The sequence below is a fragment of the Callionymus lyra genome, chromosome 13 (assembly GCF_982586985.1).
Source record: "Callionymus lyra chromosome 13, fCalLyr1.hap1.1, whole genome shotgun sequence".
Classification (NCBI taxonomy): Eukaryota; Metazoa; Chordata; class Actinopteri; order Syngnathiformes; family Callionymidae; genus Callionymus; species Callionymus lyra.
In genome coordinates this window covers 3,372,087-3,387,004 of record NC_141830.1, presented here as the reverse complement: position 1 = coordinate 3,387,004, position 14,918 = coordinate 3,372,087, and the positions used below count along the sequence as shown (strand labels likewise).

At 41.9% G+C, this 14,918-nt stretch overlaps 1 protein-coding gene across 1 annotated transcript in view; it reads right to left on the bottom strand.

Annotated features, from left to right (window-relative positions):
- Nucleotides 1-3,966: 3,966 nt before the first annotated feature.
- The window catches only part of mettl24 (methyltransferase like 24), a 35,009-nt gene continuing 24,057 nt past the window's right edge, over nt 3,967-14,918 (bottom strand). The window contains exons 3-5 of the mRNA XM_087805066.1: nt 13,287-13,420; nt 8,326-8,548; nt 3,967-4,402 (exon numbers count right to left, since the gene is read on the bottom strand). Of these exons, the coding sequence (XP_087661192.1) occupies nt 4,082-4,402; nt 8,326-8,548; nt 13,287-13,420 (678 nt within the window). The 3' untranslated portion in view covers nt 3,967-4,081. The remainder of the gene's footprint in view (nt 4,403-8,325; nt 8,549-13,286; nt 13,421-14,918) is intronic.

The following is a 14,918-nucleotide window of genomic DNA, read 5'->3' as shown; positions in this document are numbered from 1 at the left end:
TCAAAATCAACAAAGAATTCAGACGGGTTCATCCCTTTCCATGCCTCCATTTCAATATGTCCATCATATTCAAATGAAGCACAAGACTAACATTTCTCCATTTCTGTGATCATGAAAAAACAAACATTTTTAAACATGTCTGATATGAATCACACAAGTGGATTAATTCAATTTCAGATGAAGTTTAACGAGAATAAAACGGTTCATCAGTAACTTCACATCATCATCGCTTTGTCTGATCGTCTCTGACGTCATTAGAATGTGTCTCACCTGCACCTGTTTAACGTGTTTGTGTTTCTGCGTATTCTTATTACATTCTTATTACATTCGTGAGATAAAGGTAATTTACAAACAGTCATCATGTGATGGTGTATTAATACAAGTGTGTTTTAAGGACCGCGATCACAAAAGGAAAACCAGAATTTGTTGCTTTCATTGGAACCTGCAGCTTAACTTTGATGGACCTGACGTCATGTTTCTGTGACTCTAGAGAAGAACCTGAAGCGATCAAACGCGCATTATTTTTGTTCGATATATTATTTTAAAAAAACAAGCTTATAATTCTATATCGTTTTTCTGAATTGCGTAAAATGACTGTCGCACGTTTTGCTCTTTTTATTCTCGATTCATATGATCTTTTCCGTGCGTTCCGTGGAAGAGGCAGGAGCTCTGATTGGCTGCTGTGCATGTCAATCAAATTTTCAACCAATCGGCACAATAACCATTTGATTGACATGCACAGCAGCCAATCAGAGCTCTCTTTACTATTTTCTTATATCATATTTTATTAAATCACGCGATCTACTCGCAACAGCGATCGACGTATTGCCCGCCCCTGAAACAAGTGATAATATTTTATGTTTTGTTTTATGTTATTTTCTGCGAGCCAGATGCAATCATCAAAAGAGCCACAGCTGGCTCGCGAGCCATAGGTTCCCGACCCCTGCTCTAGATGTTTCATCACTCGCTGGTAAGTACCAGTCAAGTCTTAACAAATGTACTCGAGAATAACGACAAGTTTGAGCTTCATTTCAAACTCTCTCATCAACAGATTCTGACCAACGATGACTTTTTCATACAGAATATAAGGTAAATGTACACCTTTATGTTTGTATTTAGTTACCCAAAGCCATTTAATGAGTTTATTTATATTGTATTTCAATATATTTTGTTACTTCGGATCCCCTGGATGTCCCATTTCCGAACACTTGATCATCCTCTTACTGTGGCACTCCTGGTGATCCATAGGTGGCGCCATGTCCAGAAGATTTGGTGAGTCTAATGTTCTACTACAAATACCACGTCATGTGGTGTATCTTGAGTCATTAGAGTAGTAAGTATCAAAACATTATTATTAATTAATCAATTATAATTGACCATTTAAATAAAATAAAGGACAATAACTGTGGATTGAAGAAGGAAAGCAATGAAGTAAGTCATATTTATTTATATAGCGCTTTTCCAGACCAGGGTCACAAAGCGCTTAAACAATCAAAGCAATTACTCAACAAAGTATATACTTTAAAGATCAAGATAATACTGAGAACAACACAGGAGTTCCAGAAAATTAAGGAAAAGCCTGAACAAATAGAAACGTTTTTTAAGGATCGGAGAAATGTGAGTTCTTCTACTAGAGCAGCTCAGAGTTCTGAATCAACTGCAGACGAGAAGATCCTTCTTGTTTAGACATGAAAACAAACTGTTGCAATAGTCCAGACGAGAAGAAACAAAGAAGTAAGACTGACCAGAACTTTAAGGTAAGAACTAAAATCTGTTATTTGTCGTCATTGATATGTTTCACTTTGTAATACTGAACGTTCCAAGATGGTTAAATGAAAACAGAAGCCCACTCTTCTTTACTCTTGTTTAACATGTACATACAAACACGCGTGTCCATATATATCATCACATATGTCTTTTATTTTAATGGTTCGCATCATTTATTCAATGAACAATCTAATTGCTCCTCCATGGATCCGTTGCAGTTTGCCTACCAACCTGACATCGGCGTGGAGGTGTCATCATCTTCCTTCTCCACCGAGCACTTTCTCACCTGGAGTCGCCTGGAAGCACTGTGAGGATCCTTTTCCTGGATCTAAGCAGTGCTTTCAATACCATCAGGTCGAACATCCTGAGGGACAAGCTGGAGCTGTCTGGAGCGGACACTCACCTCACCCGGGATGGTGTTTCGAAGACTGTACTGTGCAGTGTAGGGGTCCCCCAGGGAACAGTGTTGGCACCGTTCCTTTTTTCACTGTACACTGCAGACTTCCAACACCTGTCTCCCACCAGTCATCTGCAAAAGTTCTCGGACGACTCCGCCATCGTCGGCCTCATTAAGGACGGGGATGATGGGTCGTACCGGGGACTTGTCCAGGACTTTGTTGACTGGTGCCTGGAAAACCACCTCCAGATCAACTCCAGCAAAACTAAGGAGTTGATTGTGGATTTATCGGCGGTGTCCCTCCATCTCCCCCTCACCACTGAACATCCAGGGACAGGACATTGAGATTGTCACGTCTTACAAGTTCCTGGGTGTTCACCTCAACAACCGCCTGGACTGGGTGGATAACACTGCTGCTCTTTATAAAAAAGAGCGGAGTAGACTCTACCTGCTCCGGAGGTCGTTTGGTGTCCAGGGGCCACTCCTGAAGTCATTCTATGACTCAGTAGTGGCCTCTGCCATCTTCAACGGTGTGGTCTGCTGGGGGAGCAGCATGACAGCAAAGGATAGGGCTAAACTGGACAGCCTTATTAAGTAAGTAAGTAAGTAAGTAATATTTATTTATATAGCGCTTTTCGAGACCAGGGTCACAAAGCGCTTAAACAATCAAAACAATACTCAAAAAAGTACATACTTTAAAGATCAAGATAATACTGAGAACAACACAGGAGTTCGAGAAATTCAAGAAGGCCGGTTACATCCTAGGGCGCCCCCTGGATCCTGTGGAGGAAGTGACTGGGAGGAGGATACGGAGCAAGCTGGCCTCCATGAGGAGGAACTTATCTCACCCTCTCCAGCACACACTGAGGGCATTGAGGAGCTCCATCAGTGATAGAATGCTCCATCCCAGGTGTGTGAGGGAGAGGTACCGCAGGTCCTTCCTCCCTGCTGCCATCAGACTCCACAATAACAACACACCAAGATAACTATTTAACTGCACCTTTCTTGTTATTTTTGTAAATATGATTGTATATATAATATAGTGCAGATTTATTTTCTATTCTATTTAGATTTTTTCTTTTCTTTTTAATATTTTATTTCTGGGTGTTTTATTTTTTTTGGTATATTGCTCTTGCTGTTGTTAAAACGAATTTCCCCTCGCGGGACAATAAAGGGATTCTGATTCTGATTCTGAACAATCGACGGTTGATCCTCAGGCTTGAGATCGTTTCCTTCAATTCAGATTTGTTTTAATCTCACAAGGAATTAAACATCTGTCGACAAGTTCATGTGAGCTGAAGAAAAGAAAGGGGGATGAACGCTCTTCACGTGCACTCGTCGTTTCTTGTCTACCGTCTGTCAATCTTTGAAGCCGACAAAAGAGTCGAAATCATTCAAAAATAGAAAATCCTTCTTTCCACGCTTCTGACATTTGAGATGAGCTTTGTTCAGAAACGTCAGGAACATCGACCCGTTTTCTCCAGTTTGCGTTTCGATTAAATGAACGACGTTCAAAAGCATCTGACGGAAGAGAAGTGACATGTCTATGAAGTTAATATCGTACGTATAGTTACTGCGTTGTGGCGTTTAAATAAATGAAAACCAAGAAAAAACATCTTTTTAAATGATGACCGTTGTGCTAACATTTTAGCATCTATTAGCATTAGCACTGCTGCACCAAGTTAACTTATTTACATTTTATTTAAATGTTTTGTTGCGTTTTAATTCACAAGTTATGTTTCATATACAGTATATACGTATACAGTATTATGATGATGAATAAAATCACACAACTAAAGATATAAACGCCTTTATTTTGTTGTTATGATTCTTGTTTTTCCTTTTCTACCGCCGGAGCGTCAGGCGAGGCCAGAGATGTTGAGGTAGAACCCGTGGCAGCAGGTGTGACCCGGAGAGTCACCAGGAAGAGTCTCGTGTGTTGACCCAGCTCAAGGTGTACGAGCTGCTGGCGTTCAACACGCTCTGGTGCAGGAACACCCGAGGCTTCTCCGGGTCCCTGTGGACGTGGAAGAGCTTGAAGCCGGCGCTCTCCAGCTCCTTCAGCAGGCTGAACCAGTAGCGCACCACGGAAGGCTCGTCCCCGCCCACCTCGAACCCCGGCCAGTGGAGGTGCAGCTCCAGGAGCAGCTGACCCACCGAGTCCAGGACTCCCTCCAGGATCATGTTCTCCAGAATCTTCCACTCGGCACTTTCCAGGTCTGCCTTCAGGACGTCCACCTGCAGCGGAGAAGCATCGTTTTTTTTCCACCTCAAGAAATGAAGTATTTGTTCTACTCTCGCCTCGACTCTTCAGTGTTCTTTTTAGAGTTCTAGACAAACATGTTTGTTCATTTTAATGTAGCGACTGCAGCTCAGTTGTAAGTAAGTAATATTTATTTATATAGCGCTTTTCGAGACCAGGGCCACAAAGCGCTTAAACAATCAAAACAATACTCAAAAAAGTACATACTTTAAAGATCAAGATAATACTGAGAACAACACAGGAGTTCCAGAAATTCAAGGAAAAGCCTGAACAAATAGAAACGTCTTAAGATGTTTCTTAAAGGAGTCAGTAGATCATCAAACATAGATGTTTCTTGAAGGAGTCAGTAGATCATCAAACACAGATGTTTCTTGAAGGAGTCAGTAGATCATCAAACACAGATGTTTCTTGAAGGAGTCAGTAGATCATCAAACACAGATGTTTCTTGAAGGAGTCAGTAGATCATCAAACACAGATGTTTCTTGAAGGAGTCAGTAGATCATCAAACACAGAGATGTTTCTTGAAGGAGTCAGTAGATCATCAAACACAGATGTTTCTTGAAGGAGTCAGTAGATCATCAAACACAGATGTTTCTTGAAGGAGTCAGTAGATCATCAAACACAGATGTTTCTTGAAGGAGTCAGTAGATCATCAAACACAGATGTTTCTTAAAGGAGTCAGTAGATCATCAAACACATGTTTCTTGAAGGAGTCAGTAGATCATCAAACACAGATGTTTCTTGAAGGAGTCAGTAGATCATCAAACACAGATGTTTCTTGAAGGAGTCAGTAGATCATCAAACACAGATGTTTCTTGAAGGAGTCAGTAGATCATCAAACACAGATGTTTCTTGAAGGAGTCAGTAGATCATCAAACACAGATGTTTCTTAAAGGAGTCAGTAGATCATCAAACACATGTTTCTTGAAGGAGTCAGTAGATCATCAAACACAGATGTTTCTTGAAGGAGTCAGTAGATCATCAAACACAGATGTTTCTTGAAGGAGTCAGTAGATCATCAAACACAGATGTTTCTTAAAGGAGTCAGTAGATCATCAAACACATGTTTCTTGAAGGAGTCAGTAGATCATCAAACACAGATGTTTCTTGAAGGAGTCAGTAGATCATCAAACACAGATGTTTCTTGAAGGAGTCAGTAGATCATCAAACACAGATGTTTCTTGAAGGAGTCAGTAGATCATCAAACACAGATGTTTCTTGAAGGAGTCAGTAGATCATCAAACACAGATGTTTCTTGAAGGAGTCAGTAGATCATCAAACACAGATGTTTCTTAAAGGAGTCAGTAGATCATCAAACACAGATGTTTCTTGAAGGAGTCAGTAGATCATCAAACACAGATGTTTCTTGAAGGAGTCAGTAGATCATCAAACACACATGTTTCTTGAAGGAGTCAGTAGATCATCAAACACAGATGTTTCTTGAAGGAGTCAGTAGATCATCAAACACAGATGTTTCTTGAAGGAGTCAGTAGATCATCAAACACACATGTTTCTTGAAGGAGTCAGTAGATCATCAAACACAGATGTTTCTTGAAGGAGTCAGTAGATCATCAAACACAGATGTTTCTTGAAGGAGTCAGTAGATCATCAAACACAGATGTTTCTTGAAGGAGTCAGTAGATCATCAAACACAGATGTTTCTTGAAGGAGTCAGTAGATCATCAAACACAGATGTTTCTTGAAGGAGTCAGTAGATCATCAAACACAGATGTTTCTTGAAGGAGTCAGTAGATCATCAAACACAGATGTTTCTTGAAGGAGTCAGTAGATCATCAAACACAGATGTTTCTTGAAGGAGTCAGTAGATCATCAAACACAGATGTTTCTTGAAGGAGTCAGTAGATCATCAAACACAGATGTTTCTTGAAGGAGTCAGTAGATCATCAAACACAGATGTTTCTTGAAGGAGTCAGTAGATCATCAAACACAGATGTTTCTTGAAGGAGTCAGTAGATCATCAAACACAGATGTTTCTTAAAGGAGTCAGTAGATCATCAAACACAGATGTTTCTTGAAGGAGTCAATAGATCATCAAACACAGATGTTTCTTGAAGGAGTCAGTAGATCATCAAACACAGATGTTTCTTGAAGGAGTCAGTAGATCATCAAACACAGATGTTTCTTGAAGGAGTCAGTAGATCATCAAACACAGATGTTTCTTGAAGGAGTCAGTAGATCATCAAACACAGATGTTTCTTAAAGGAGTCAGTAGATCATCAAACACAGATTTTTCTTGAAGGAGTCAGTAGATCATCAAACACAGATGTTTCTTAAAGGAGTCAGTAGATCATCAAACACAGATGTTTCTTGAAGGAGTCAGTAGATCATCAAACACAGATGTTTCTTGAAGGAGTCAGTAGATCATCAAACACAGATGTTTCTTGAAGGAGTCAGTAGATCATCAAACACAGAGATCGTTCCAAGGCTTAGGAGCAACAGTCTGGAAGGATTTCTCTCCTCTGGTCCGGAAGTTCAGGAACCATCAGTAGATTCTGATCCACAGACCTCAGAGCCCGAGCTGGGGTGTAAGTCTGGATCAGATCAGTGATGTAAGGAGGAGCCTGACCATGAATAGATGTGAAAGTAAGAACCAGAATTTTAAAGTTGATCCCGAAAGAAACTGGAAGCCAGTGAAGAGTTTTAAGGATCGTTGAAATGTGAGTTCTCCTACTTGAGCAGGTCAGAATTCTCGCTGCAGAGTTCTGAACCAACTGCAGGCGAGACACATCCTTCTTGTTTAGACATGAAGACAAACTGTTGCAATAGTCCAGGCAAGAAGAAACAAACACATTATTATAAGATCCAGATCATGTTCCGACAACATTTTCCTAAGTTTAGAGATTTTTCTCAGTTGAAGGAAACAGTTTCTGGTCAGTTTTCTTCAATGTTGAACAAGAGACATGTCTTTATCAAATACAACACCCAGGTTTCTCAGGCTCAGTTTCTTCATCTTCATCCAAAAACACAAAACTGCTCGACTGTAACGTCTCTCTTGTGTTGAAGCCTCTGCAAAACTTAAATAAGTCTATATTTTAAGTTTGTTTGTAGCAGTCCACACTGACAAAGTACTCTTGGTTAATATAAGGTAAGGTAAAACTTTATTGATTCATGAAAATTCTTTTTTTCCAATATGCCAATACATACAGCAATTTTTTATCAAAAGAAAATAAAAAATAAATCAAAATAAAATAAGAAGAAGAACATAAAGAGGAAGAACAAGATGACACAATCTAAGTCTAAAGATAAAGAACATAGGTCAAAGAAAAACAACAAAGACAAAGGATACAAAGACTAACGTAGAACATAACATCCAGATACTTTTACTCCACTCCTGCCCCCGAACTCAGAATTGTACAATTGAATAGCCCGAGGAATGAATGAGTCCCTGAGTCTATTTGTTTTGCATATCACGAGTGCCTCAGGCTTCGGTCTATATTACTCCCTGTCCTCGGGATTTTGGCCACACGTTTGTTTTCTGGCCTTTGGGTCGTTACCTTGAGGATTAAAATAAAATCTTATTTCATTTTTTTTCTGGTCAATTCTCCTCATGTGGAGCTTCAGTCCAAGACGTTACAGTCGAGCAGTTTGAAGGTGTTTGGATGTTTTTAAGAGTCTTTTTGGACCAAGAAGTGTGAATTCTGGATGAACTAACCCTTTAAGCTGCTTTTGATGGGAGACCTTTAAACAGTCTTGGGGTACAAGTGTTCAGATCTCTGTGTGTAATCTGATGTTTGTAAAAGCAACAGGAAGTAGGAGACATCTAGGGGGGGGTTGATGTTGGGATGAAGGACTAGTCCATCAAAAAAAAGCAGCTGCAATGCAGACAAACCCCGACTCCTACCTTGTTTCAGGCGTGAAGTCGCTCTGGTTCTCCTACCTTTCTGTGGCCGAAGTCGTTGAGGATGGTGGCCAGTTTCTTGGTGTTGCTTTGCTGCCTCCTGACCAGAGCCGGGTTGGGGTCCCTCCAGTCCACGGCGAGGCGATGCAGCCACATGTCGTCCTGCTGCAGGTGAGGCTGCTTCAGACCGGGGTCGAAGCAGTGGACCTCACAGCCCGCCCTGGAGAGGCTGCTCTCCAGCGCCCACTCGTTCATGCCCAACCTGACGTTGGAAAAGAAGGTTTGATCCTCGTTAGTTCTTCACTTCGTAACCGTGTCGGTATCAACCATTAGGGGCGTCATAGCTCAGATGGTAGAGTGGTTGCCTGCAGTCCAAAAGGTTGCAGGTTCAATCCCAGCTCCAGACAAGCTTGTGTCGTTGTGTCCCTGAGCAAGACACTTTACCCTGATTGCTCCTGAGGGCAGATTCGGCGCCGTGTGGTGCAGCCTACAGCCTACTCCCATCAGTATGTGTGAATGGCTGTCAAAGCGCTTTGTGACCCTGGTCTAGAAAGGCGCTATATAAATAGAGATTATATAACCATACTTAGATTATGTCGCTGCTGAGTTGCTGGGGGTCTCAAATCACTTTACATGCCAGATACTGGGGGGTTCTCGTGCAGTGGGTACTCTAGGGACATGTATGAGTATGAGGGGGTCACAGGGTATTACTATCTATTCCCAATGAAGGAACGGGTCGAGCAGCACCAGACTGACCACCCACTGATTCCACTCCAAAGACACCTGATGGGTCAACATGCGTCTTCACGATCGGTTGAAACAACAACCTGGACCCACCCCTGACTTGAAGGTTTCAGATCCCGGGGGGGTGTAACGTAACTGGTGGCATGTGACGGAACGGTTTTCGTGGATGAGGTTCTGAGCAAGAAGATCTTTACTTCGTAGTTTGGTGAGTCGGCAGTTCTGAAGCAAGAGCTTGCTTTTATACCGCTGGACCAGAGACGTCCCTCCCTCTGGAGTTCTTCTTCGGGCTGAACCCGTGAAGATGTTGGTCCTGAATCATCAACATTCAATGATCGTAGATAACCTTTTGATTTTGCACCGTGTTGGATTTGATCCGTAGTTATCTTCCAGATCGAACTGATATGTTTTTATAAAAGCAAGGGTTGGCAGGACGGCCAGAAACGCGCAACTATTTTGGTTCCGAACCTTCCTCATTTCTACTCCGATCTGGATCTTATCTCTTCAAAATATGCACATTAGTTAAATACGCGACACCACCTTGACTGCAGGGTTTTATCTTCGCGTCCCTCGGACTCGTGCATCGATCGCTCGTCTTTTGAGTTCAGTGGGAAAAGAATCTTCCAGAAGTTGCCGGAGTCGACCAGAGATAAACGTGTGTCTTGTCTCCTCGGGTAGTTGGTTACATGTTTAGTAAAACCCGCCTCACTCTGTCCTTCTGTTTGGCACGTTTAGCTACTTCTACCAATATGGGCTATTTAGTAGTGATGTGTTGATGAAGCTTCATGAAACGGTTCTCATGTTGTTCAGAGGTCAGTAGGTGGCGTCATCACTTTAAAATGATGTTTCTTTAGAACACTTGTTCAAAACAAATAGTGCAGAGACGCCATCTAGTGGACTCTGAAGATAATGACACTGTTTCATGAGGCTTCATCGACACATCACTACCATCTAGTGGACTCTGAAGATAATGACACTGTTTCATGAAGCTTCATCAACACATCACTGCCATCTAGTGGACTCTGGAGATAATGACACCGTTTCATGAAGCTTCATCGACACATCACTACCATCTAGTGGACTCTGAAGATAATGACACTGTTTCACAAAGCTTCATCAACACATCACTACCATCTAGTGGACTCTGAAGATAATGACACTGTTTCATGAAGCTTCATCGACACATCACTACCATCTAGTGGACTCTGAAGATAATGACACTGTTTCATATAGCTTCATCAACACATCACTACCATCTAGTGGACTCTAAAGATAATGACACTGTTTCATGAAGCTTCATCAACACATCACTACCATCTAGTGGACTCTGAAGATAATGACACTGTTTCATGAAGCTTCATCGACACATCACTACCATCTAGTGGACTCTGAAGATAATGACACTGTTTCATGAAGCTTCATCGACACATCACTACCATCTAGTGGACTCTGAAGATAATGACACTGTTTCATGAAGCTTCATCGACACATCACTACCATCTAGTGGACCCTGAAGATAATGACACTGTTTCATGAAGCTTCATCGACACATCACCACCATCTAGTGGACTCTGAAGATAATGACACTGTTTCATGAAGTTTCATCAACACATCACTACCATCTAGTGGACTCTGAAGATAATGACACTGTTTCATGAAGCTTCATCAACACATCACTACCATCTAGTGGACTCTGAAGATAATGACACTGTTTCATGAAGCTTCATCGACACATCACTGCCATCTAGTGGACTCTGAAGATAATGACACTGTTTCATGAGGCTTCATCGACACATCACTGCCATCTAGTGGACTCTGAAGATAATGACACTGTTTCATGAAGCTTCATCTACACATCACTGCCATCTAGTGGACTCTGAAGATAATGACACTGTTTCATGAAGCTTCATCGACACATCACTGCCATCTAGTGGACTCTGAAGATAATGACACTGTTTCATGAGGCTTCATCGACACATCACTACCATCTAGTGGACTCTGAAGATAATGACACTGTTTCATGAAGCTTCATCGACACATCACTGGCATCTAGTGGACTCTGAAGATAATGACACTGTTTCATGAAGCTTCATCGACACATCACTACCATCTAGTGGACCCTGAAGATAATGACACTGTTTCATGAAGCTTCATCAACACATCACTGCCATCTAGTGGACTCTGAAGATAATGACACCGTTTCATGAGGCTTCATCGACACATCACTACCATCTAGTGGACTCTGAAGATAATGACACTGTTTCACGAAGCTTCATTAACACATCACTACCATCTAGTGGACTCTGAAGATAATGACACTGTTTCATGAAGCTTCATCTACACATCACTGCCATCTAGTGGACTCTGAAGATAATGACACTGTTTCATGAAGCTTCATCGACACATCACTGCCATCTAGTGGACTCTGGAGATAATGACACTGTTACATGAGGCTTCATCGACACATCACTACCATCTAGTGGACTCTGAAGATAATGACACTGTTTCATGAAGCTTCATCGACACATCACTACCATCTAGTGGACTCTGGAGATAATGACACTGTTTCATGAGGCTTCATCGACACATCACTACCATCTAGTGGACTCTGAAGATAGTGTCGCTAGAACGACAGACGACAATAGCTAGATGATGGGATCGGTTCCTAAAAAGACTCAGTTTAAAGTAAACCATCTGGGCGTCTATGATTCAACCTGAGTTCTGTCCAAGTTTTCAGGTATTTTCTGTGAGCACTCGAAGGAAACGGAGATCAAAGACGATACTTATTAGTACAAGTACCGTGTGCATGAAATGGTCGATTATCAAGAGAGTCATGTTTCTGGGAATAAGTTGTGAACGACCGTCTTTGTGTTGGTAGATGTTATGAGTGTTTTGAATCCAGGTCACATGATGGATCGGAGCAGATTGAAAAGTCTTTTTTTTTTATTCAAGACCTCCAAGAGTGGATGTTGAGGAGAGAAACCGAGGCTCGTCCTGCAGGCTTCAAACAGTTTTCACTGACCTGAAAAACATCGGACGTGTGAGTCACATTTTCCCGACTTGATATTCAGGTCAGACGTGTGTGTGAAGGACACACACTGCAGCTCATCTCTGCGTTCACGTGTCTGCATGAGTGAACCGGCAGCAATTAGCCAGAAGATATCAGGCGTGACCTCTGACCCGTCTCTGAAGAGGCAGGAATGCCAGGACACGGGGGGAAAAAAAAAAAGGGCCGTGTTTGTAGCCCTGAGGCCTTGATGTTGTTGCACCTGCACCGTCTCTCGGCAGCCCAGTTAATCAGCGCCGTCCTCCCGGCGCGCCGGGGCTGGACGAGTGTTGTGAAGCATGATGGGAAGGATTTAGACTGATTCAGAGAAGGTTTCAAATTCTGCTGAAGTGGAATTTTTATCTACATCCCACACGTACACAGTGGCTTGAGGACTAGAAAGGATACAATTTAACCCTTGTGTCGTCTCAGGGTCAAGGTGACCCGAAGGCCTGAAAACAAATGTGTTTGTCGTATCCTTTGTGTTGTCTCTGGGTCAATATGGACGACCTCCACCACTGCATATGTATTTATGGAAGCCAGGCCGTTGACACAGAGACGACACAAGGGATACCACAAACAGATTAGTTTCCGGGCCTTTGGTTTACCTTGACCCAGAATTGACACAAGGATACCACAAACACATTTGTTTTCAGGTCACCTTGACCCAGAATTGACACAAGGGATACCACAAACACATTTTTTTTCGAGCCTTTGGTTCACCTTGACCCAGAGACAGCACAAGGGATACCACAAACGCATTTGTTTTCAGGTCACCTCGACCCAGAAGTGACCCAAGGGATACCACAAACACATTTGTTTTCGGGCCTTTGGTTCACCTTGACCCAGAGGAAACACAAGGGATACCACAAACACATTTGTTTTCAGGTCACCTTGACCCAGAAGTGACCCAAGGGATACCACAAACACATTTGTTTTCGGGCCTTTGGTTCACCTTGACCCAGAGGAAACACAAGGGATACCACAAACACATTTGTTTTCAGGTCACCTTGACCCAGAAGTGACACAAGGGATAACAGAAATGCTCAATTTTGTTAGGATTGATCTTTTAAAATGGTCGCTTTTCTCAATTCCTTTTGATTCTCCGCTGTGGTATCCATGGCAACAGCAACTCTCAACTAAACCATGTCAGTCACAAGTCAAGTGTGTGTCGAGTGTGTGTTTCAAGTTATAACATTTGTCGCACACTCACCCAAAAGAGTAGACGCGGCAGTGTTTGTCGTCCATACGACGCCTCAGACTGTAGTTCGGGTCGAGACACACGGACCAGGAACCTTCGTTCGCTCCATGTTCGCTTTCACCTGAAGACGTCAATGAACACGACACCTGCGCACATGAGGAACGATCACCAGTTTGTCTTTGTGTTGTATGTCTAAGTAAGCGTGTGTGTTGTTGTGATGTGTGACTCTATTGTATCATCAGTGTGTGTGTTGTTGTGATGTGTGACTCTATTGTATCATCAGTGTGTGTGTGTTGTTGTGATGTGTGACTCTATTGTATCATCAGTGTGTGTGTTGTTGTGGTGATGTGTGACTCTATTGTATCATCAGTGTGTGTTGTTGTGATGTATGACTCTATTGTATCATCAGTGTGTGTGTTGTTGTGATGTGTGACTCTATTGTATCACCAGTGTGTGTTGTTGTGATGTGTGACTCTATTGTATCATCAGTGTGTGTGTGTTGTTGTGATGTGTGACTCTATTGTATCATCAGTGTGTGTGTTGTTGTGATGTATGACTCTATTGTATCATCAGTGTGTGTGTTGTTGTGATGTGTGACTCTATTGTATCATCAGTGTGTGTGTTGTTGTGATGCGTGACTCTATTGTATCATCAGTGTGTGTGTGTTGTTGTGAAGTGTGACTCTATTGTATCATCAGTGTGTGTGTGTTGTTGTGATGTGTGACTCTATTGTATCATCAGTGTGTGTGTGTGTGTTGTTGTGATGTATGACTCTATTGTATCATCAGTGTGTGTGTTGTTGTGATGTGTGACTCTATTGTATCATCAGTGTGTGTGTGTTGTTGTGATGTGTGACTCTATTGTATCATCAGTGAGTGTTGTTGTGATGTGTGACTCTATTGTATCATCAGTGTGTGTGTTGTTGTGATGTGTGACTCTATTGTATCATCAGTGTGTGTGTGTTGTTGTGATGTGTGACTCTATTGTATCATCAGTGTGTGTCTGTTGTTATGATGTGTGACTCTATTGTATCATCAGTGTGTATGTGTGTTGTTGTGATGTGTGACTATATTGTATCATCAGTGTGTGTGTGTTGTTCTGATGTGTGACTCTATTGTATCATCAGTGTGTGTGTGTTGTTGTGATGTGTGACTTTATTGTATCATCAGTGTGTGTGTGTTGTTGTGATGTGTGACTCTATTGTATCATCAGTGTGTGTTGTTGTGATGTGTGAGTCTATTGTATCATCAGTGTGTGTGTGTGTGTTGTTGTGGTGATGTGTGCCTCTATTGTATCATCAATGTGTGTGTTATTATGATGTGTGACTCTATTGTATCATCAATGTGTGTGTTGTTGTGATGTGTGACTCTATTGTATCATCAGTGTGTGTGTGTTGTTGTGATGTGTGACTTTATTGTATCATCAGTGTGTGTGTGTTGTTGTGATGTGTGACTCTATTGTATCATCAGTGTGTGTTGTTGTGATGTGTGAGTCTATTGTATCATCAGTGTGTGTGTGTGTGTTGTTGTGGTGATGTGTGCCTCTATTGTATCATCAATGTGTGTGTTATTATGATGTGTGACTCTATTGTATCATCAATGTGTGTGTTGTTGTGATGTGTGACTCTATTGTATCATCAATGTG